The sequence below is a fragment of the Sphaeramia orbicularis genome, chromosome 22, assembly GCF_902148855.1.
Source record: "Sphaeramia orbicularis chromosome 22, fSphaOr1.1, whole genome shotgun sequence".
In the NCBI taxonomy this organism is placed as follows: Eukaryota; Metazoa; Chordata; class Actinopteri; order Kurtiformes; family Apogonidae; genus Sphaeramia; species Sphaeramia orbicularis.
This window is the reverse complement of record NC_043978.1, coordinates 44,951,214-44,968,828: the sequence shown is the minus strand read 5'-3', so window position 1 is coordinate 44,968,828 and position 17,615 is coordinate 44,951,214. Positions and strand designations below refer to the sequence as shown.

Sequence of the window (17,615 nt, the reverse complement as noted above, 5' to 3'; positions counted from 1 at the left end):
CACCTCCCCCACTCCATGACCTGGATTTTAACAATACCTCAACTGTGTACCTCAGAGGAAAAAAAGAAAGAAAGAAAGAAAAGAAAGTAGAGTAGAGGAGTTTGTGGAGTTTATAGAATAATAACTTGGATCACCTGCAAAAACTCTATAAATGCAAACATAGTAAATATATTAAGTAATACTTTTGATTATTTTTGTCCTGTTTTTATTTTAAGGAACTGAATCCATCCATCAGTTCCAGTAGATGAGGTCGCCATCTGCTGGACAAAAGGAGGAGACACATCATTATCCAACATTTCAGAAGATGAATGTTTAACAGAAAGTAGGTTACAACAAAAAGGGGGAGCATTGGGATCCACAATGCACTGCGCTGCTATGAAATACAGCAGACAATAATAACTCAGAAAGCACGTGTCAAAGAGCTCCTGGACCCAGTTATGGATGGGGCTTAAAATGAGGCTGCGTGGCTGATATAAATGTGTTTCTGGTGGATTTTGGCGTCACTATCAATAAAGTCTGTCCTTTTGGGAGCAGCTCTGCTGATGTTGTTATTTTGTGTGTGTGTGTGTGTGTGTGTGTGTGTGTGTGTGTGTGTGTGTGTGTGTGTGTGTGTGTGTGTGTGTGTGTGTGTGTTAGGAGTGGGACAGTAGGATTCTTCCTCTGCTCCACAGTCGGATGTTGGCTGCCTCCCATTTTGTGTTGCAGATGCACCGGGACGGCAGATGGCCTCGGCCTGCGATCCAGACCGAGCACACGGTTCCAGACGGCCCCGGGGTGACAGAGGACACGGAGGTTCAACACGTCAAAGGGACAAACACAGCGGATGATTGAAGTCGGAGCAAAGTGCACACAGGAAGCGGCTGTAGCGCACACACTTCTGCTCCATGAGCTCCGACGCACGCCATAATGCGGCGGTGTTATGGCAAAGCCCCGGGCCACTTGTGGCTCTCACCCACTGGCATCTTGTCTTTTTGGTTTTTGTGGTTCACACCTGTGCTGTTACACCCGCAGTGTTTGGATTTTAAGCCGCCTTTCCGACCGCTGAGGGAGCTGGAGTTCTGCGTAATGTACAAGGAGTTTGGCTGCTGCGACTTCCAGAAAGACCAGGAGCTCATGTCCAAGTACTACCAAATTATGGATAACTTTGACTATTACGGCTATGCCAACTGTGCCGGGTTCGTCCAGGAGTTGCTGTGCCAGGTATGCATGTGTGGACAAAGGTCGGTTACCTCGGTCCAAACACCTCTGACACGCGCCAATGGTTTGGCCAAACTGCAAAACACTGACGCGTAAATAAGAAGGTAATGGACTTCAGTAAAGTTAGGAAAGATCTTTAACAGCTCAGAACAACAATATGATTTCATTCATTTTCATTTCATTTGTTTGTTTATTTCGAGCTTTTACAGAATACATGCAAATTCAAAAAAAAAAAAAACAAAAAACATTCATTTATACTGGAAAAGGAGTGGGAAGAAGAAAAACTTACTTAATCCCACCCCCATTCTCATCATCAAATAACTTAACATAATAACATTTTAAACACTCACTCCTGTCCTAATTGACTTCAAGCCAGAACAATGAACAAAATAGACCTATACCAAATTAGGATGAACTCATTTGACAGCATTTACATTGCATAACCAAAATGTGTGAGGAAAAAAAAAATAGAAAAAAAAGTACATTCCTGGTGGTGTTACCACAGTTAACTTACATGATAATAGTTACATACCAACAATGGTAAAAAACTGCAATACCACAAGTGGTAAAGAACAGCAATAATTACATACCAACAATGGTAAGAAAAAAAAACAAAAAAAACTACAACAGCACTAATGGTAAAGGGCAGCACATCCCAGCAATGGTAACAATACTGAAGGTAATGGACAACACATACCAACTAGATGAGGAACAACAAGCACACATTAACATTTAAGACAGAATACTGATGTAACATCAGTATTAAGACCCTCTGTCTTTGTACTGGGACCAGACCATATTTTTGGATAACAGTTTAAATCGGTGGATATTTTGGCATTGCTTGTGTTGGATGTCCAGACTGTTCCAAAGTTTCACTCCACATACAGACAATGATAATATATATAATGAAATAATGAAAATACAAAACAGTTACATTAGATGTAAGGTAAATCTCCTAAATCCTCAAAATAGAATAGAATAGAATAGAATATCTTTGTTGTCATTGTAATAAATACAACAAAATGAAAAATGTCATCCCATCCGTGCACCAATTGTAAATACAACTATAAAATATAAATTTATACAAATAAAAGCAGCTAAAATAAATAGGTAGAAAAACAAGCAGAAACCATTCACTCAAGTACAAACATACATTCTGTCATTGCACTTATCCCTTTAACCATATTTCATATCAGATGTTTTTTAAACTGTTATTAAATTTATGTAAATGTAAACATACAGAGTGATGTGTAGAAACTGGTACTGATAGAACATACAACATAGAATATACTGTTTTGATGAGTACTTCATATCAAATGTGCTAAAGAAGTAAAACCAATATGTTTACAATAGAAAAATCAAAGTTTTCTGCCGTATAATTATGGTCAATTCTTTTGTACACTGTTGCCCAGAAAGTAGAATAATTTTGTTTTTTAGCCATATTTATCTTTTTATTTCTGTTTATACACATCATTAATCACCTTTGACCAGGCGCAATATTAACACATTGAGTTCCAGTTACACTTTATCTATCTGGAATAAATCACAATTGTTTCATGAGAAGAGGTAAAAAATATTTTATTTCAACTTTATGAGCAAAAGTGTAATTTAGTCTTTAACATAAGTGACAGTCAGTAAATAAATAGTAGTGTGATAATATACAGCTCTGGAAAAAAAAAAAGGGACCATTGCAAAATTATCACTTTCTCTGATTTAATCATTTATAGGTATGTGTTTGAGTAAAATGAACATTTTTGTTTTATTCTCTAAACTACCAACAACATTTCTCCCAAATTCCAAATAAAATATTATTATTTAGAGCATGTGTTTGCAGAACATGACATGTAGTCAAAATCACAAACAATAAAGATACTTTATGCAGCTCCTGGCACAGAAATTCAAGAAGCTCAGACATGTTCGATGGCTTGTGACCATCCATCTTCCTCCAGAAGTTTTCAAAGTGGGTTCAGGTCTGGAGATTGGACTGGCCATGACAGGGTCTTCATCTGGTGGTCCGTCATCCACACCTTTATGGACCTAGCTGAGGCCAGGAGCATTGTCCTGATAGAAGAACCAGTCCTCAGAGTTTGGGAACACTGTCAGAGCAGAAGTCCAGTAGTTTTCAAAGGTTATGTTTTGATTCCAATTACTTTTGTGGTACTGATAGCACTGTTTTTGCCTATTGTAAGAAGATAGTGATGGCCACAGTAGTGGTGTTTATACTTCTCCTTCTTAAATAAGACATGGATCAGGTGTTTATTCAGTAGAATAAGGTGTGCTTGTGTTGGAATTCAACAGACACAGGAATGGAATGGCTGTCATACATGCACACATGCTGATTTCTCAGGAAATTGCAGTGGTCTATTAATTTTTTCCAGAGCTGTATGCATGATGCATATTTTACCTAAGTAGCATTGGTGAAAAATTGGTGAAAAAAACTAGGTGGAAAAAAAGCTTTTAGAACTGGAAATTCTGATACTTATAGGGCCCAAACTGCAGAAGAGTGTCACCTGGGGTCTGGAGGCAAGTAAAGCATCCCTAACCAGAGGCAAACCTTTGGTTATTAAAGGAGCATCTGTTCAGTCTGAGTTACAGTTACAGTAGATGGGACCTTATGACTCAGTTTATGAAAAGGTGTTTTATGCTCATTAAAGTAACAATCAAAGAATACGCAATGATAATTTAATATGCACTGTTACAAGGTCAACCACACTTTTCGTCCACTTAGCTCGGAAGGCTTCACAACCCTCGATGTACGTTTTGTTTTGTACAATTACGTTCTGTTAGAAATTTATTATTATTATTATTATTATTAGTAGTAGTAGTAGTATTATTATTATTATTATTATTATTATAATAATAATAATAACAATAATATTATTATTAATAATAATATTAATAATAATAATAATAATGATTTCATTTCATTTCCATTATTCATTCTCTCTCACATTCACACTCTAGTGGTGGTAAACTATACGTTTGTAGCCTCGCGTATGTAACGTATTGGCAGACATGATAGAAGCATGGCTGCCAATACGCAGCAAATGGCCCGTCTGACCACCACCAAACATTCATACACATTCACACTGGAGGCGAGGTGGGTGAAGTGTCTTGCCCAAGGACACAATGGCACATGACTAGGACAGAACGGGATTCAAACTGCCAACCCTTCAGTTATTGAATGACCCGCTCTATCTCCCGCCATTGCTGCTGAGACTAAAATCTGCCCATGTTCAGGGAGCCCTCTCTTCCTTTTCTCTTTCTTGTTGCTCTCTCCTTACCTCTCTCCTCTTTTTGACCAGGAATGCTCTCCCTATGCAGCCCACCTTTACGACGCAGAAGACCCCAGCACCCCGATCCGGTCCATCCCTGGTCTGTGCCCTGACTACTGTGCCCATTTCTGGAAGAAATGCAACTCCACCTTCCCCTTCTTATCTGATGATCCACACATAACCAAAGTGCAGCATGACCAGACACGTCTCTGTCGGTACCTGGAGTTAGATGACACTGACTACTGCTACCCACATATCCTCAGCAACCAGCAGCTCACCCAGAACCTGGGTCGGGTTCAGTCTGACTCAGATGGCTGTCTGCAGCTGTGCTTGGAAGAAGTGGCCAACGGGCTGCGAAACCCACTAGCCATGGTCCACGCCAATGACGGTACACATCGCTTCTTTGTGGCTGAGCAGGTGGGCTTGGTGTGGACGTACCTTCCTGACAGGTCCAAACTGGAGAGACCGTTTTTAAACATTACCAAGGCCGTCTTAACCTCATCATGGGAAGGGGATGAGAGAGGCTTTCTGGGACTGATCTTTCACCCCATGTACAAATATAATGGTAAACTGTACGTGTATTACTCAGTGGAAGTGGGTTTTGATGAGAGGATCCGAATCAGTGAGTTCCGTGTGTCCTCCAATGACATGAACATGGTGGATCACAGCTCTGAGCGGTAGGTATGCCATGGAAGCGGATTTTTTTACACACAGGGTGCTTGTGCAGGTCTTGAAAGTCTCAAAAAATATGAAATTTTTAAGTGCTGTTTTAAAGATTATGAAAAGTCTGGAATTTTGTGTGAAAGTCTTAAAAAAGTATGGAAAAAAGTTTGTCTCATTGTCAAATTTTAGAGTATGCTCAAAGGCACATAATCTGGTAAGATAAAGAATACATGAAGAAAGCATATTAGTTAGTTGTATATTTTGAATATGCAACAAAGCAAAGTAATCCTACTTTAGTCCTTAGAAATAAAACAGATTGCAAGAAAACATGAAAAACTTATATATATATTCATGAAACAAAATATGACTTCATTTGCATATTTGGAAAGGAGTGGGAGGAAGTATAGCTTAAGACTTTTAAAACATAAAAAAAACTTGATATGATTTCACTAACCGGTTGGTACTAGAATGATTCTAGTGAAACTTGTTTGTGTGATATCCGTGCACTTTGAGAAGATTTCTGTCAGTAAAAAATAATTTCCTGCAAATTATGCATTAATTCATTCATACATTGATTAAAATTAACTTTTCTACTACACACAACAGGTACAATCTCAACCAAAAAAGTAGGCTCACAAGTATAAAAGTACAGAAAGTCAAGGTCTAGGGGAAAAAAATATCAGTTTTGGAAAAATCTGGAATTTTTATTTGGATAAAGAGCAAACACCTTGTACACATATCATCACTACACACTCTTATAGAACTGGTCTGTGAGCATCAGTGTTAGTCTTACTTGTCGTCTGTACTTTTAGAGTCATTCTGGAGATTGATGAACCTGCATCCAACCACAACGGAGGACAGCTACTATTTGGTGATGACGGCTACTTATACATTTTCACTGGGGATGGTGGAATGGCAGGAGATCCATTTGGGAAATATGGAAATGCTCAGAACAAGTAAGAACAACAATAAAAAGTTCCATTACTACCCTCCGTAATAAACTGAACTAACAAGAGATCCTTACAAGTCCTTACAATGTGCAATAATGAAAATCTAAAATGTGCAATAACTACTATATTTACCTCTCAATGTCCTCTGCACTTTAACTAGGTATGAATGTGTGAAGGTGTGATTTGACAGAATGGGAGAGGGACGGAGTGTGTGTGAGTGTCTATTTAACTGTTTTTACTGCTTTTACTATTAAAATTTTTTTCCCATTGTATATTTCTTGTTTTGTTTTTTTTTACTCAAGTAGTGCCGTTTTTTAAAAGTGCATCAGAATTTTGTTATGTATGCCCTGTGTGTACACACTTTTAATACCCCTCAGCCAAATACAGTGTAAGAGTCTGTTGAAAGTTACTGCCCCAAAATTTAGATTAGATTGTCTTTGTGTAAAACTTATTACATATTTATATTTGAAAGTACTCAGATATTATAACTGCACCAGGCCACTTAACCATGAAAAAGTAGGTCAAAGTCACCTCTTTTCAATAGGCTTCTGCTCCATGCCAAGATACAGCCACAGTATAAATTTGGTGCAGATATGTCAATGCATTCTTCAGATAATGTGATATGTCGTAGAATGGACAGACAGACAACAAAACAGTTACAATACCCCTTCGGCCAGAAGTTGGCCGAGGGTGTAATAAAAGGAATCTTGAATCATGAATCTTCATACTACTTCATCTGCTGTAGATCTGCACTGTTGGGGAAAGTTCTTCGCATCGACGTAGATGACAACAACAGAGGCCCGCTGTACAGAATCCCGTCAGATAACCCCTTCATCCATGAACGAGGGGCACGACCTGAGGTTTACGCTTACGGCGTCCGGAATATGTGGAGGTGCTCTGTGGACCGGGGTGACCCTCGTACAAAAGAGGGCAAAGGGCGCATTTTCTGCGGGGACGTGGGTCAGAACAAGTTTGAAGAAATTGACATCATTGAGAAAGGTCGGAACTACGGCTGGAGAGCCAAAGAGGGGTTTTCCTGCTACGACAAGAAGCTGTGCGCCAACAGTTCATTAGGTAAAGGTGCTCTGGTGATTACAGTCAGATGGTTTTGTAGGGGGAATGCAGCAGCAGCAGCAGAGCATCAGGTTTTTGTGGAGGGCCAAGAGCCTGCAGGTTTTCATTCTAATCAAACACAACGACAGGCCTTTGCATGAGCTGACATACCTCTCTCAGGGTCGGTGAAATTAGCCCCTGCTGTGTTTCCAGGCAGTAAAACAGTTGCACACTTTTGACTTCAGAATGACCAACATTCTTACTGCTGCTGCTGCTGCTGCTGCTGCTGCTGCTGCAGCTACATAGTGACTTTATAGTAAATGAACTCAAAATTATAACTGAAATGCCTCCAGAATAAAACTGGTGAAGCTTTACTGTGTCTGAGTCACTAATTCAGAAAATTCAGTCAAAACTGCTGGTTGGTTGTAGTTTCTGTGATTCAATCTTGGGTCAAAATGTGCAATTCTGAGAATTCATGAGAGAATGGATTGTACTCAAAAGGAATGTTTGTCTCAGTGTTACTAGATCTACTCCAAAATAGTATCTGCACATTCACTTTACTATTATTATTACCCCGTCCCCCAGATGGGAGGCAAGGGGTATTGGATTTGGTTCAGTTTGTTTCTTTGTTAACGCTTTAGCAGCAAAATTATTAGTTGAATTAATACCAAATTGGGTTTATAGATTTCCAGTGACCTAGAATAGATGTAATTACGTTTTAGGATAAGTACGTCAAAGTTCAAATTTTTTATGAATTTTTAACAGGGTTTGTTGTGCCTGGCACCACTTGTTATTACTATCATTATTTCTATTGGAAGATTTATAAATGACCAATACATGTGTGTAATAACACCAGATCATATACACTGAAAACATCAGCTAACCAGCTTTCATTTGTTTTCTGTTCATCTTATTAAAGTATGTAAGATTCAGCTCTGAGGCAGATACTTTCTAAAAAACAAACAAACTGTAGATCAGTGTAATCAGGAGTGCAGTGTGTGTCACGGAAAGTATTGAAAACAGCATCTGACCAATGTGGTTAAAAGCAGAAGGAGAATAACAACAGACAGCTGCTACCATGGTTTGTCATGTATTAGAAAAGAAACTCACAAATTCAAATTATTGTTTTTTTGTAGATGATGTTCTTCCCATTTATGCGTACCCTCATAAAATGGGGAAGTCGGTGACTGGTGGCTACGTCTACAGAGGATGTGAATACCCCAACCTGAATGGCATGTACATATTTGGAGACTTCATGAGTGGGTATGTTTGATCTGAGATACAGTTATTGCAATAATAGGTGGGTCTCTATCTAAATGTATGGCAAAGTTTAAAGGGGTCATATTTTGCTAAACCCACTTATTTTAGTCTTTGGTACATTTATTTGTGTATTTGGACCCTAATTGTTCAAAACGTATGAATTTGAACCCTCCAGGCGCTACAAAGCTATCTTTATATTCATTTAGGCAAAAATCGTGTAGATTTCTACAACCCGTTTTATTTCCTGCTTAATTTGTTACATCTATAACTAGTTACATTACAACATTTGCACATATAAGGTCAAGACTTCTGACGAACAATTTTCAGACTACACCGTAATTGTTTGTCAGCAGCAACAGTTGTAGCAAAAGCTGAAAATATGTCCAAACTTGGAGTCGATTACCTAAAATGTTCCATTGTTGGTTGAACGGGACAGAGCAGCACAGTCAACAACCTGGAGGGGGTGGGGCGTGGAGTGGCTCATTTGCATTTAAAGGACCAGCGCTCAAAACGACCTTTCTGGTGTCATTACTCTGAAATATTTTTGAAGAAGGACCTGTGGAGTTGAATTAATGAAGAACTGAGACCCAAGCGTAGCATTTACAGTTTATGTAGACCACAAGGAAATGTTTTAAAATGCATAATTTCATTTAAAAAAAAGCAAAATATCATTCCTTTAAATTTATGTTATGGGCCTAAAAAATGCCAATTCCTGCACATTCCATCTACTTGTGTACTGTATATAGAAACACTACATCATACAATAGCATACTGAGTGAAGATCTGATAGGAAGGAGGTGTTTTGCATATGAAACCCAAAGCTAGCTTCAGTTTTTGATCCCTGAACAGAAACCACTAGTCTGGCAAACTTTCACATAGTTTGTCAAAGCCACTGTCTAACATTGTTTGTGCAGTTCATCATTTTGTTTGCATTGCCCTTCTACATCCACCTTTTATCATTACTAACTTTGCAAATTCTTCCCAAAGTCTTCCAATGTCTTTCCAATCCATCACGCTATTTATGAATTTCCAGCATTTATGTTTAGTTTTTTTATGCACAAAAATAAACATTCTCAACATAGAAATAGCTGGATGAAAAGGCACCTAATGACCTAATTTGTTGTGAAACCTAGAGTAGCTGCTGTGTATTTTCTACATGCAGGCTTTCAGAATTATTCAGTCTTTAAAGACAGAAAAGGCCCTCGGTGTTGTATTCTCCTCCAACAGAAGTTTAATTAAATCAGTATGTAGGACAGTCAGCTTACATCTCCCAGACATTTTTTCCTGTCATTAAATAACTATGTCTGTCACATTTGGAGTTTCTCCTCCCTGGAAAAAGTGAACTAAGCAAAACAGTAGACCTGTACAACTTCATGCATGCTTCATTTAAGAACACTCTTGGAATTATAGGGAAGATTAAACTAAAATTGCGCAATAAAAGTTCTGACGACTCTGCACTAGCATTAGAGACAACATCTGAGTTTGGATTCTGCTCCTGGTCCAGGCGTTTGATGAGTCTGAAGGAGGACCGATACACCGGGCAGTGGAGGTACAATGAGATCTGCATGGGAATGGGACTGACCTGCGCCTTCCCTGGACTCATCAACAACTACCATCAGTACATTATCTCCTTCGCAGAGGATGAAGCCGGTGAGAGATGAACGCTGTTTCCAAAACCTTCAGGCCTTCCTTCCTGTTAATTCTTAACCCATAAAGACCCAAACAGCCACTGGTGACTAAAAGCATCTACTGATCTAAAATATTCAATAACTTCTGAACCACTAATCCTATCAATACATGTAGATAATAGTGTAAAATGCAGTTTATCATCTTTTCATGGTCATCAGATATGACCCATTTGGACGTTCAGAGGCTCCATAGTTACCGTGGAAACACCGTCATCTTCTACAACATTGATTCACCAGTGAAACCCACACTGTAAAAAAAAAAACAGGTCCAACTGGGAACAATTTAGGGTTCAGTGTCTTCCATGTAAACTTTGACACATGGACAGTCAGAGCCAGGATTCAAACCACCAACCCTTTGGTTATTGGACAAGCCGCTCTACCAACTCTACCAACCCATTAATTTACAAATTTAAAATGTTACATTGTTAAATGTTTACGTTTTTATATATATATATATATAAAAAGCAAATATGCCGTTATTTCAACACTATGGTCTTGCAATTTAAACAGCACCACATTATATTTCAATTTACAGTTTTATTTTCTAACAACAACAGAAATACATAATTTCTACATACAAATCTGGTTTTGTTTATATACTCTTCCTGTAAAAACTACAGCTATATTTAATTCAATTGTTAACACAAAAATCTTTTCAAATAAACAACTTTGCATTTTATTGTCACTTACAGTTTTTTTATGTTGCAATTTTATAACTTTTTGGTGTTAATTCTACGGTCATTTTTACAGTGCATGGAGGTGGATCAGTGACAGTGGTTGTAGATGTTTATTTTATGTCCAGTTAATGATATACTAGCGTGTTGACCCGTGCGGAACCACATGTTCTGGATCCTCTGATACAGTTAATTTCTTTACTTTCTTAGTTTTTTGGTAAATTTCACTGGCAATTTCACTTGAATAACCTCTCAGCTGGCATGTCTGTGTCTGCACATGAAATTTGACACCATGGCGACCCAGTCCTATTGTTTATCTGTTGCTAGGTAACCCAATTCAATGATGATTCTGGGTATAGCAAGGTGATCGGCCATTGGGAGGCCACTGTATTCCAAAATTACTAATATCTCCCAAAATCTTGGTCCTATCAACTTGTTATTTTCACTAGTCTCTTCCTTGACTAAAAATACATAAGTATGACAAACTGCAGCAGTCAACTCTTTGTGGATTTTGTGTGATGCCCGAAACCACTTCCACCGCGTCCACTTTCCTTTTATAATATAGGATTTTGCAGAAAAATGAATTTTCTCTGTTTCTGATATAATAACCCCCAACTTTGATCTGAGCTTCAATGAACATCTACATAACCAGTACATTAAATATAGGAAAATGCCAGATTTTCACTTAAAAATGCAAAATACAGAGCATAACATTGATTCACCAGTAAAACCCATAGAGTTTGATAAATGACAGTGGATGGAGATGTTTGCTTTTACATTCAGTTGTTCATATCTTTGCTGAAAAAGTCACTTTTTCTTCGGTTTTCTGTGTTTCTGATTTAATAACCTTTGAATTTATCCTGAGTTTTTGTGAACATCTACATGATCAGTAAATTAAATATCAGAAAATATACAATTTTCACTGGAAAAAAATGCGAAATACAGAGGATAATATTGTAATAAATGATGATAAATTACTTTAGAAAGGTTAAATCTACAGAAAAAAAATCTTTTGGGAACAGTCACAAAAGTAGCACAGGGTCTTTATGGGTTAAACGTGGTTTCTTGTGTGACCATTTCCTTGATGTAATGTTGTCTTTCCATCAGGCGAGCTGTACTTCATGTCGACTGGAATACCCAGCGCTACGTCACCTTCAGGTGTTGTGTATAAAGTGGTGGATCCCTCAAGGTGAGTAATGTGATCATTTTGTGCGTAATTTGCTTCGTACACTAACTGCTGACTTTGTATTGAGTATGTACAGTACCGTTTCTGTTTCTTGGAAATGGATCTTTAAGACACACATCTGTTTATAATTACAAACACAGGCATGTCATTCTTCTCAGTGAGCCCGAGGGATACACACAGTATCATGATCATACTTGGCTCAGATGTTAGCTTAGATCTGTGTTTTCTCAGCATTGGTGGGATTTCTTTCTCACTCTGAATATGGAGGTCATACTGCCTTTCAGTGTTTTGGTAAAGAAAGGAAATGAAGCGGTGTTGGCAGTAGTGTGAAAGGCCTGCCATCCTAAATCTTCCTTCCCTGACATTGCCTCAGACAGCTCTTGGCTCTCTCTGTATTTCTCGCAGCAGTAGACGGTTGTGTCACCTAATTTGTTTCCCAGCCATCAAGCTCATTTAAACTGTTCTGCACTGCCGTTGTGACCTGAGCAGGAAAATAAACATTAGAGAAAGTCTTTGAGAAAGCTTATAACTAAACCATCTGACATCCGAGTCTTTTATAGTGGCTGCTGTTTGAGATGCAATAATCAGGGTTCACACGGGTGCTTGAAATCCTTGGAAATGTTTGAATTTCAAAGTGCGCAAAGTGCTTGAATTTTAGTTTAAGTGCTTGAAAGTGCCTGCAATTATAACTCTGTAATTTATTTATTCATTTTTAATATTAACTCAAGCTAAACCTACTTACAAAGAGGTGATACATTTTGAAAAATAAAACTTTATGTCAAAAAAGAAAATTACCGGATACTCTCAGGTCGAGTCCAGATACATTTTTATCTTAGTGTGTCTGAAGAATGTAAAGTGGCTTCCCTTTTTTTTGGATAAAACAGTGTGTTCTTCTCAAACCCACAAACACCCTGCTTTCATAGCAGTTTCCAAATGATTTTTTCACTATTTTGAACCTTTCTTAAATGATTTATCACTATTTACTCAAATATTATGCTGTGTATTTTGCATTTTTCAGTGAAAATCAGGTATTTTTCTATATTTAATGCACTGATTATGTAGAAGTTCATTAAAGCTGACAGAGGGACTTTGGCTTCAAACATTTCTGGAGATGATGCCTATGGAGGGAGCTGTGTCTAATCTTTCAGAAATGTGTAATAAGGAACAACAACTGTGGAAGGACATAATGGACATTATTCATAGAATCCCTACACTCCCCAGAGACTTGAGACAAACTAGAGCAACATGAATGGTCTATGTTTCCTTTAGCCTATGTTAGATAGATGGTCCCTATGGCCTTGATTTTGTTGATTTTATCCTTTGCACCCTCACGTCACAGAGCTACACGAATCCCTCTCTTGTTGGAATTTTTTTATTTTATTTTATTTTCTTATTTATTTATTTATTTTCACTTTTTACAGGTATCTATATCGATATGTAAGTCAAAGCATTGGTAGTTTTTTTTGTTTGTTTGTTGAAAAATCAACAAAACTTTAAGTAAAAACAAAAGAAGTTCATTAAAGCTCAGATTCAAGTTGAGGGTTATTACATCAGAAACAGAGAAAATTGATTTTTCTGCACATTATATTATTAACTGGACATAAAATAAGCATCTCCATCCACTGTCACTGATCCAATTCCATGGGTTTTACTGGTGAATCAATGTTGTAAAAGATGACGGTGTTTCCACGTTCTCTGTGGAGCCTCTAAATTTCCAAATGGGTCATATCTGATGACCATGAAAAGATGACAAACTGCATTTTACATCAGTTATTTACATGAATTGATTGGATTAGTGGATCAACAAGTATTTAACATTTTATATTGTTGAATGAGTTTGGTTGATGGTAGATGTTTTGGTCTTTATGGGTTAATTAATGAACTTTTTGCTATTATGAAACGTAATTTTAGATGTTTATAGCATAATACAGTCTACATCATTGTGATAAAAAGTGACAAAAATAATCCTGAGTACATATATATATTCCTGTAGATATGTATTTTACCTCAGCTATAAGGTGCTGTGCTGGAAAAATTTTAAAATGACCCTTAAAAGTGCTTGAAAAGTACTTGAATTTGACTTTGAAAAATGTGTATAAACCCTGAATAATATTTTTCCATTCTGCTTTTTCAGACGTGCCCCACCGAGACAATGCCACTACGACCCTGTTCCAGTTCGTGTTAAAAGCAACCTCATCAAATTTATTCCCCAGGAAAGTGAGTCCACATAAAGACAGTTTAATGTTAACACTTTATAAAACACTCACAGAAATACTCTGAAATTCCAAATTTCAACCTTAGTGTGTTACCTGAGGACATAACATAACTTTATTACTTTTGTGAAATTTTTCAGTGTTTTTTTATTGTCATGTAGAAAATTAAGGTTAATGAAGTTACCATATTTGGTTCCTTACCCGTAAGTGGCAATAAACAAAACAAGAAGTATATATAAAAATAGGACCAATAGCCCTGTAGCTTACCGGCCAAATTAAAAGCTTTGGGAAATGTATCCAGATGCCATTTATTATCACCCAGTTATGTGTATTTATTATATTACAGAAGTAGCCCATGTTTTGGTCATATTCCAATCAGATCTGTAAAAAATTCAAATTCCAACTTGATATCATTGATACTTACTGATTTATTGTATTAATCCACTTCCTATCTGTTATAATGGGAAAATTTTTCAAAGTCGCACCAAATCCAGAATCAGATCTGGATCGAAATAATTTCAATACCTTTTATTGACATCATCATAAAGAAGCTGTATACCAAGTTTGAAGTCAATCAGAACTGGAGTTTTGGAGAAAAAGACGATTGAACTGTTTTCCCCATAAGAGCCCATGTTAAATTTTCCGTAAGTTCCCAGATCCAGAAGAAGATCCTGATCAGCATGTGGCCATTATGCTTTGGTCATCTCCCCATCAGGGCTGGACTGTAGAAATTTACACTGGATATCGTTTATATTTACTGAGTTATTGCTTCGATCCACTTCCTATCTGTTATAATGGGGAAATTTTTCAAAGTCGCACCAAATCCAGAATCAGATCCAGATCCAAATAATTTAACTAACTTTTGTTGACATCATCATAAAGAAGCTGTATACCAAGTTTGAAGTCAATCGGAATTGTAGTTTTGGAGATTGACATTTTTGTTACGGACAACAGACGACGACAGATGATGCTGACGGACACCACATGATGACAATAGCTTACGGCCTGTCAGCTGGTAAGCTAAAAAGTACAAGAAAAATTCATGTAAGGTGAAAAGAACATGTATTTTAGAACATTAGAACATCACTTTTAGAACATTAGACCATCATAAGTACTGACCCAGACACCTGTCAACTTCCACATTATCCCTTTGAACATCATTCCTTACATTAGTACCATTACTTCATGGTACTTAACAAAGCAGGTACACTCACTGTTCATGCAGAGGTGGACCTTACAGACCCTGTAGACCACATTGGACCTGCGATTGTTGACTCACTGTCCTCATTGGAACTTGCTGCCACTGTTTTCTAAATTCCCAAAAATATTCACTTGCCTCATAAAGGGTTAAATTAAACTAAATGAAGCATTAACGGAAGAATGAACTAAAATCCAACAAATCCTATGACCTCCCCATTCTTTCTAAGTATATTTGCTCATCCAGACATCCTGTTTTTCCATTTTCCCTCCACCAGCGTTAATCGGTGTTGAGCCACCGAGCAAAACAAAGCCTGAGGTCCAGCCCACAGATTCCTACGACTGGCTACAAGAACTCATTGACCGTCTAGGTGAACTAGGACCAGACCCAACCACGGCTGCCCCAACCACAACTACCACCAGACAACCCAAAAACTCAAGGAGGAAAGGCCGTCGCAGGAAGGGCAAATCCAGAACGGAGACTGTGCCCGAGCTTCAGAACGGAGCAGTGAGGCTGGTCGGGGACGATCAAGGCCGCAATGATCGGGGACGGGTGGAGATCTACATTAACGGGGAGTGGGGTACGGTGTGTGACGACCTGTGGTCCACCAACAACGCTGCTGTAGTTTGCCGGCAACTTGGCTTCAGGCACGCTCTGAAGGCGGCCAAGAACTCAGAGTTTGGTGAGGGCAAGGATCTGCGGATCCTCCTGGATGATGTTCAGTGTGAGGGGACTGAGTCTAGCCTGCTGGACTGCAAACACGCCGGTGTGGGGGTGCATAACTGTGCCCACTATGAAGACGCCGGGGTGATCTGTGGTAACTCGGACTACATCGTAGAAGTTTGACTACCATACATTTAGAACTAATTGTCAGTAAAAAGATCTATTTTCTTAAATCCATTTAAGAGTTATCCTACAGGGTTTTTTATCGTAGCCAGTTCTAAATGTTTTCTCCTAAATGAGAAGAAAAAACATAGACAACATAATAACACAGGCTACAATGTGCAGCTTGAATTAACGTCAGTAGCATAAATAATTAAGTGAATTAAAGCTGTTTTGTTGTCTTTTCTTTACAATAAAAGAGGAAATGAAAACCTTTAATAGCTGTGCAACCACCATACAGTGTTTTAAATAAAGTGTGATCAAAATTTTACACTTAAGTGAATGTAAAAACAAAGAAATCACTATCCAAGCAAAAGATGAAATGGTTGTAGTGAGAATAGGTACAAAGAATCAATGCCTTTAAGCATTCCAGAGATTATTTATGACATGTAGGAATGCACTGATGATGTCCAAGAGTAGTTTTCCACTGCTTCTATCCTCTATCTGTTTTTGCTCATATTTCTTAGAGGTAAATGCACAGAAACAACAATATTGTTCAGTTTTTCATGCTGAATGTGTAATTTTGAATGTATGACATGACAGTAACAGATTTGAATGTGTCTGAATGTCATGTTTTGTTTCATTTGTAAACCGTGTTGAATGTTCAATTCCTGCTGAATAAATGAATGTAAATGTGAAACTTTTATTATGAAAGTATGATGTGACGAATGATGTTAGCTTCGAGGCTGCCAACTCTCACACATTCAGCTTGACACTCGCACAATAGACTGCCTTCACATGCAGTCATACCATACTTCTGATTTCTGACTCCAAAATTAAAGAAGGAAAAAGAAAAACTGATTTAGGTGACCTGCTGGTGAAATAACAAATCCTACTATGGCCACGTCAAGACCCGCCCTTCTCCATCTCTGATTGGATAGATTTTGCAGTGTGCTATGCTTTGTTTGGGGACGTTTCAGGGACGCTTCACAGCATGAGCGATACATTTCCAGTTTTGAAAATTCCAAGGTAAGTCAAGTTTAAGAGTTTAACCCTTTATTGGGCAAGAGACTATTTTTGGTAATTTTCGCAAACATTAATCATGGGGCCAATCCTGTGCCTCAGTGAGGTCAAGAAGCATGTTGGTGTTTATAACACTAAACAGTGATTCAGAGAGATTTTATAGACATTTTGAAGCTGTAAATAGGGAATATGAGTGATTTTTGTCCGTTTATGACAATATAATAGTTGTTTTATTGCACGTGTTTATAGCAAGTGCTGCTTGGATGTTTTATGGCAAGAGGAGGTAGACTGTTGTCACGCCAACTGACAAAGAGGTAGATGACGATGTCCAATAACACAACAAGGTTGAGATGTTTAATTTCAGAGTATTTCAATGAGTGCCCTATAAAGAGTTAAAGAAGACAGTCTGGGGT

General features: G+C 37.9%; 1 protein-coding gene across 1 annotated transcript; it reads left to right on the top strand.

The window, feature by feature from the left end:
* The first annotated feature begins 634 nt into the window (after positions 1-634).
* hhipl1 (HHIP-like 1) lies at positions 635-16,883 on the top strand. Its single transcript, XM_030127726.1, has 9 exons — positions 635-1,200; positions 4,503-5,149; positions 5,948-6,091; positions 6,831-7,159; positions 8,275-8,401; positions 9,903-10,048; positions 11,868-11,949; positions 14,081-14,163; positions 15,635-16,883. The coding sequence occupies exons 1-9, from the start codon at positions 907-909 to the stop codon at positions 16,201-16,203; spliced, it is 2,421 nt and encodes an 806-aa protein (XP_029983586.1). The 5' UTR covers positions 635-906; the 3' UTR covers positions 16,204-16,883.
* The last annotated feature ends 732 nt before the right edge of the window (positions 16,884-17,615 follow it).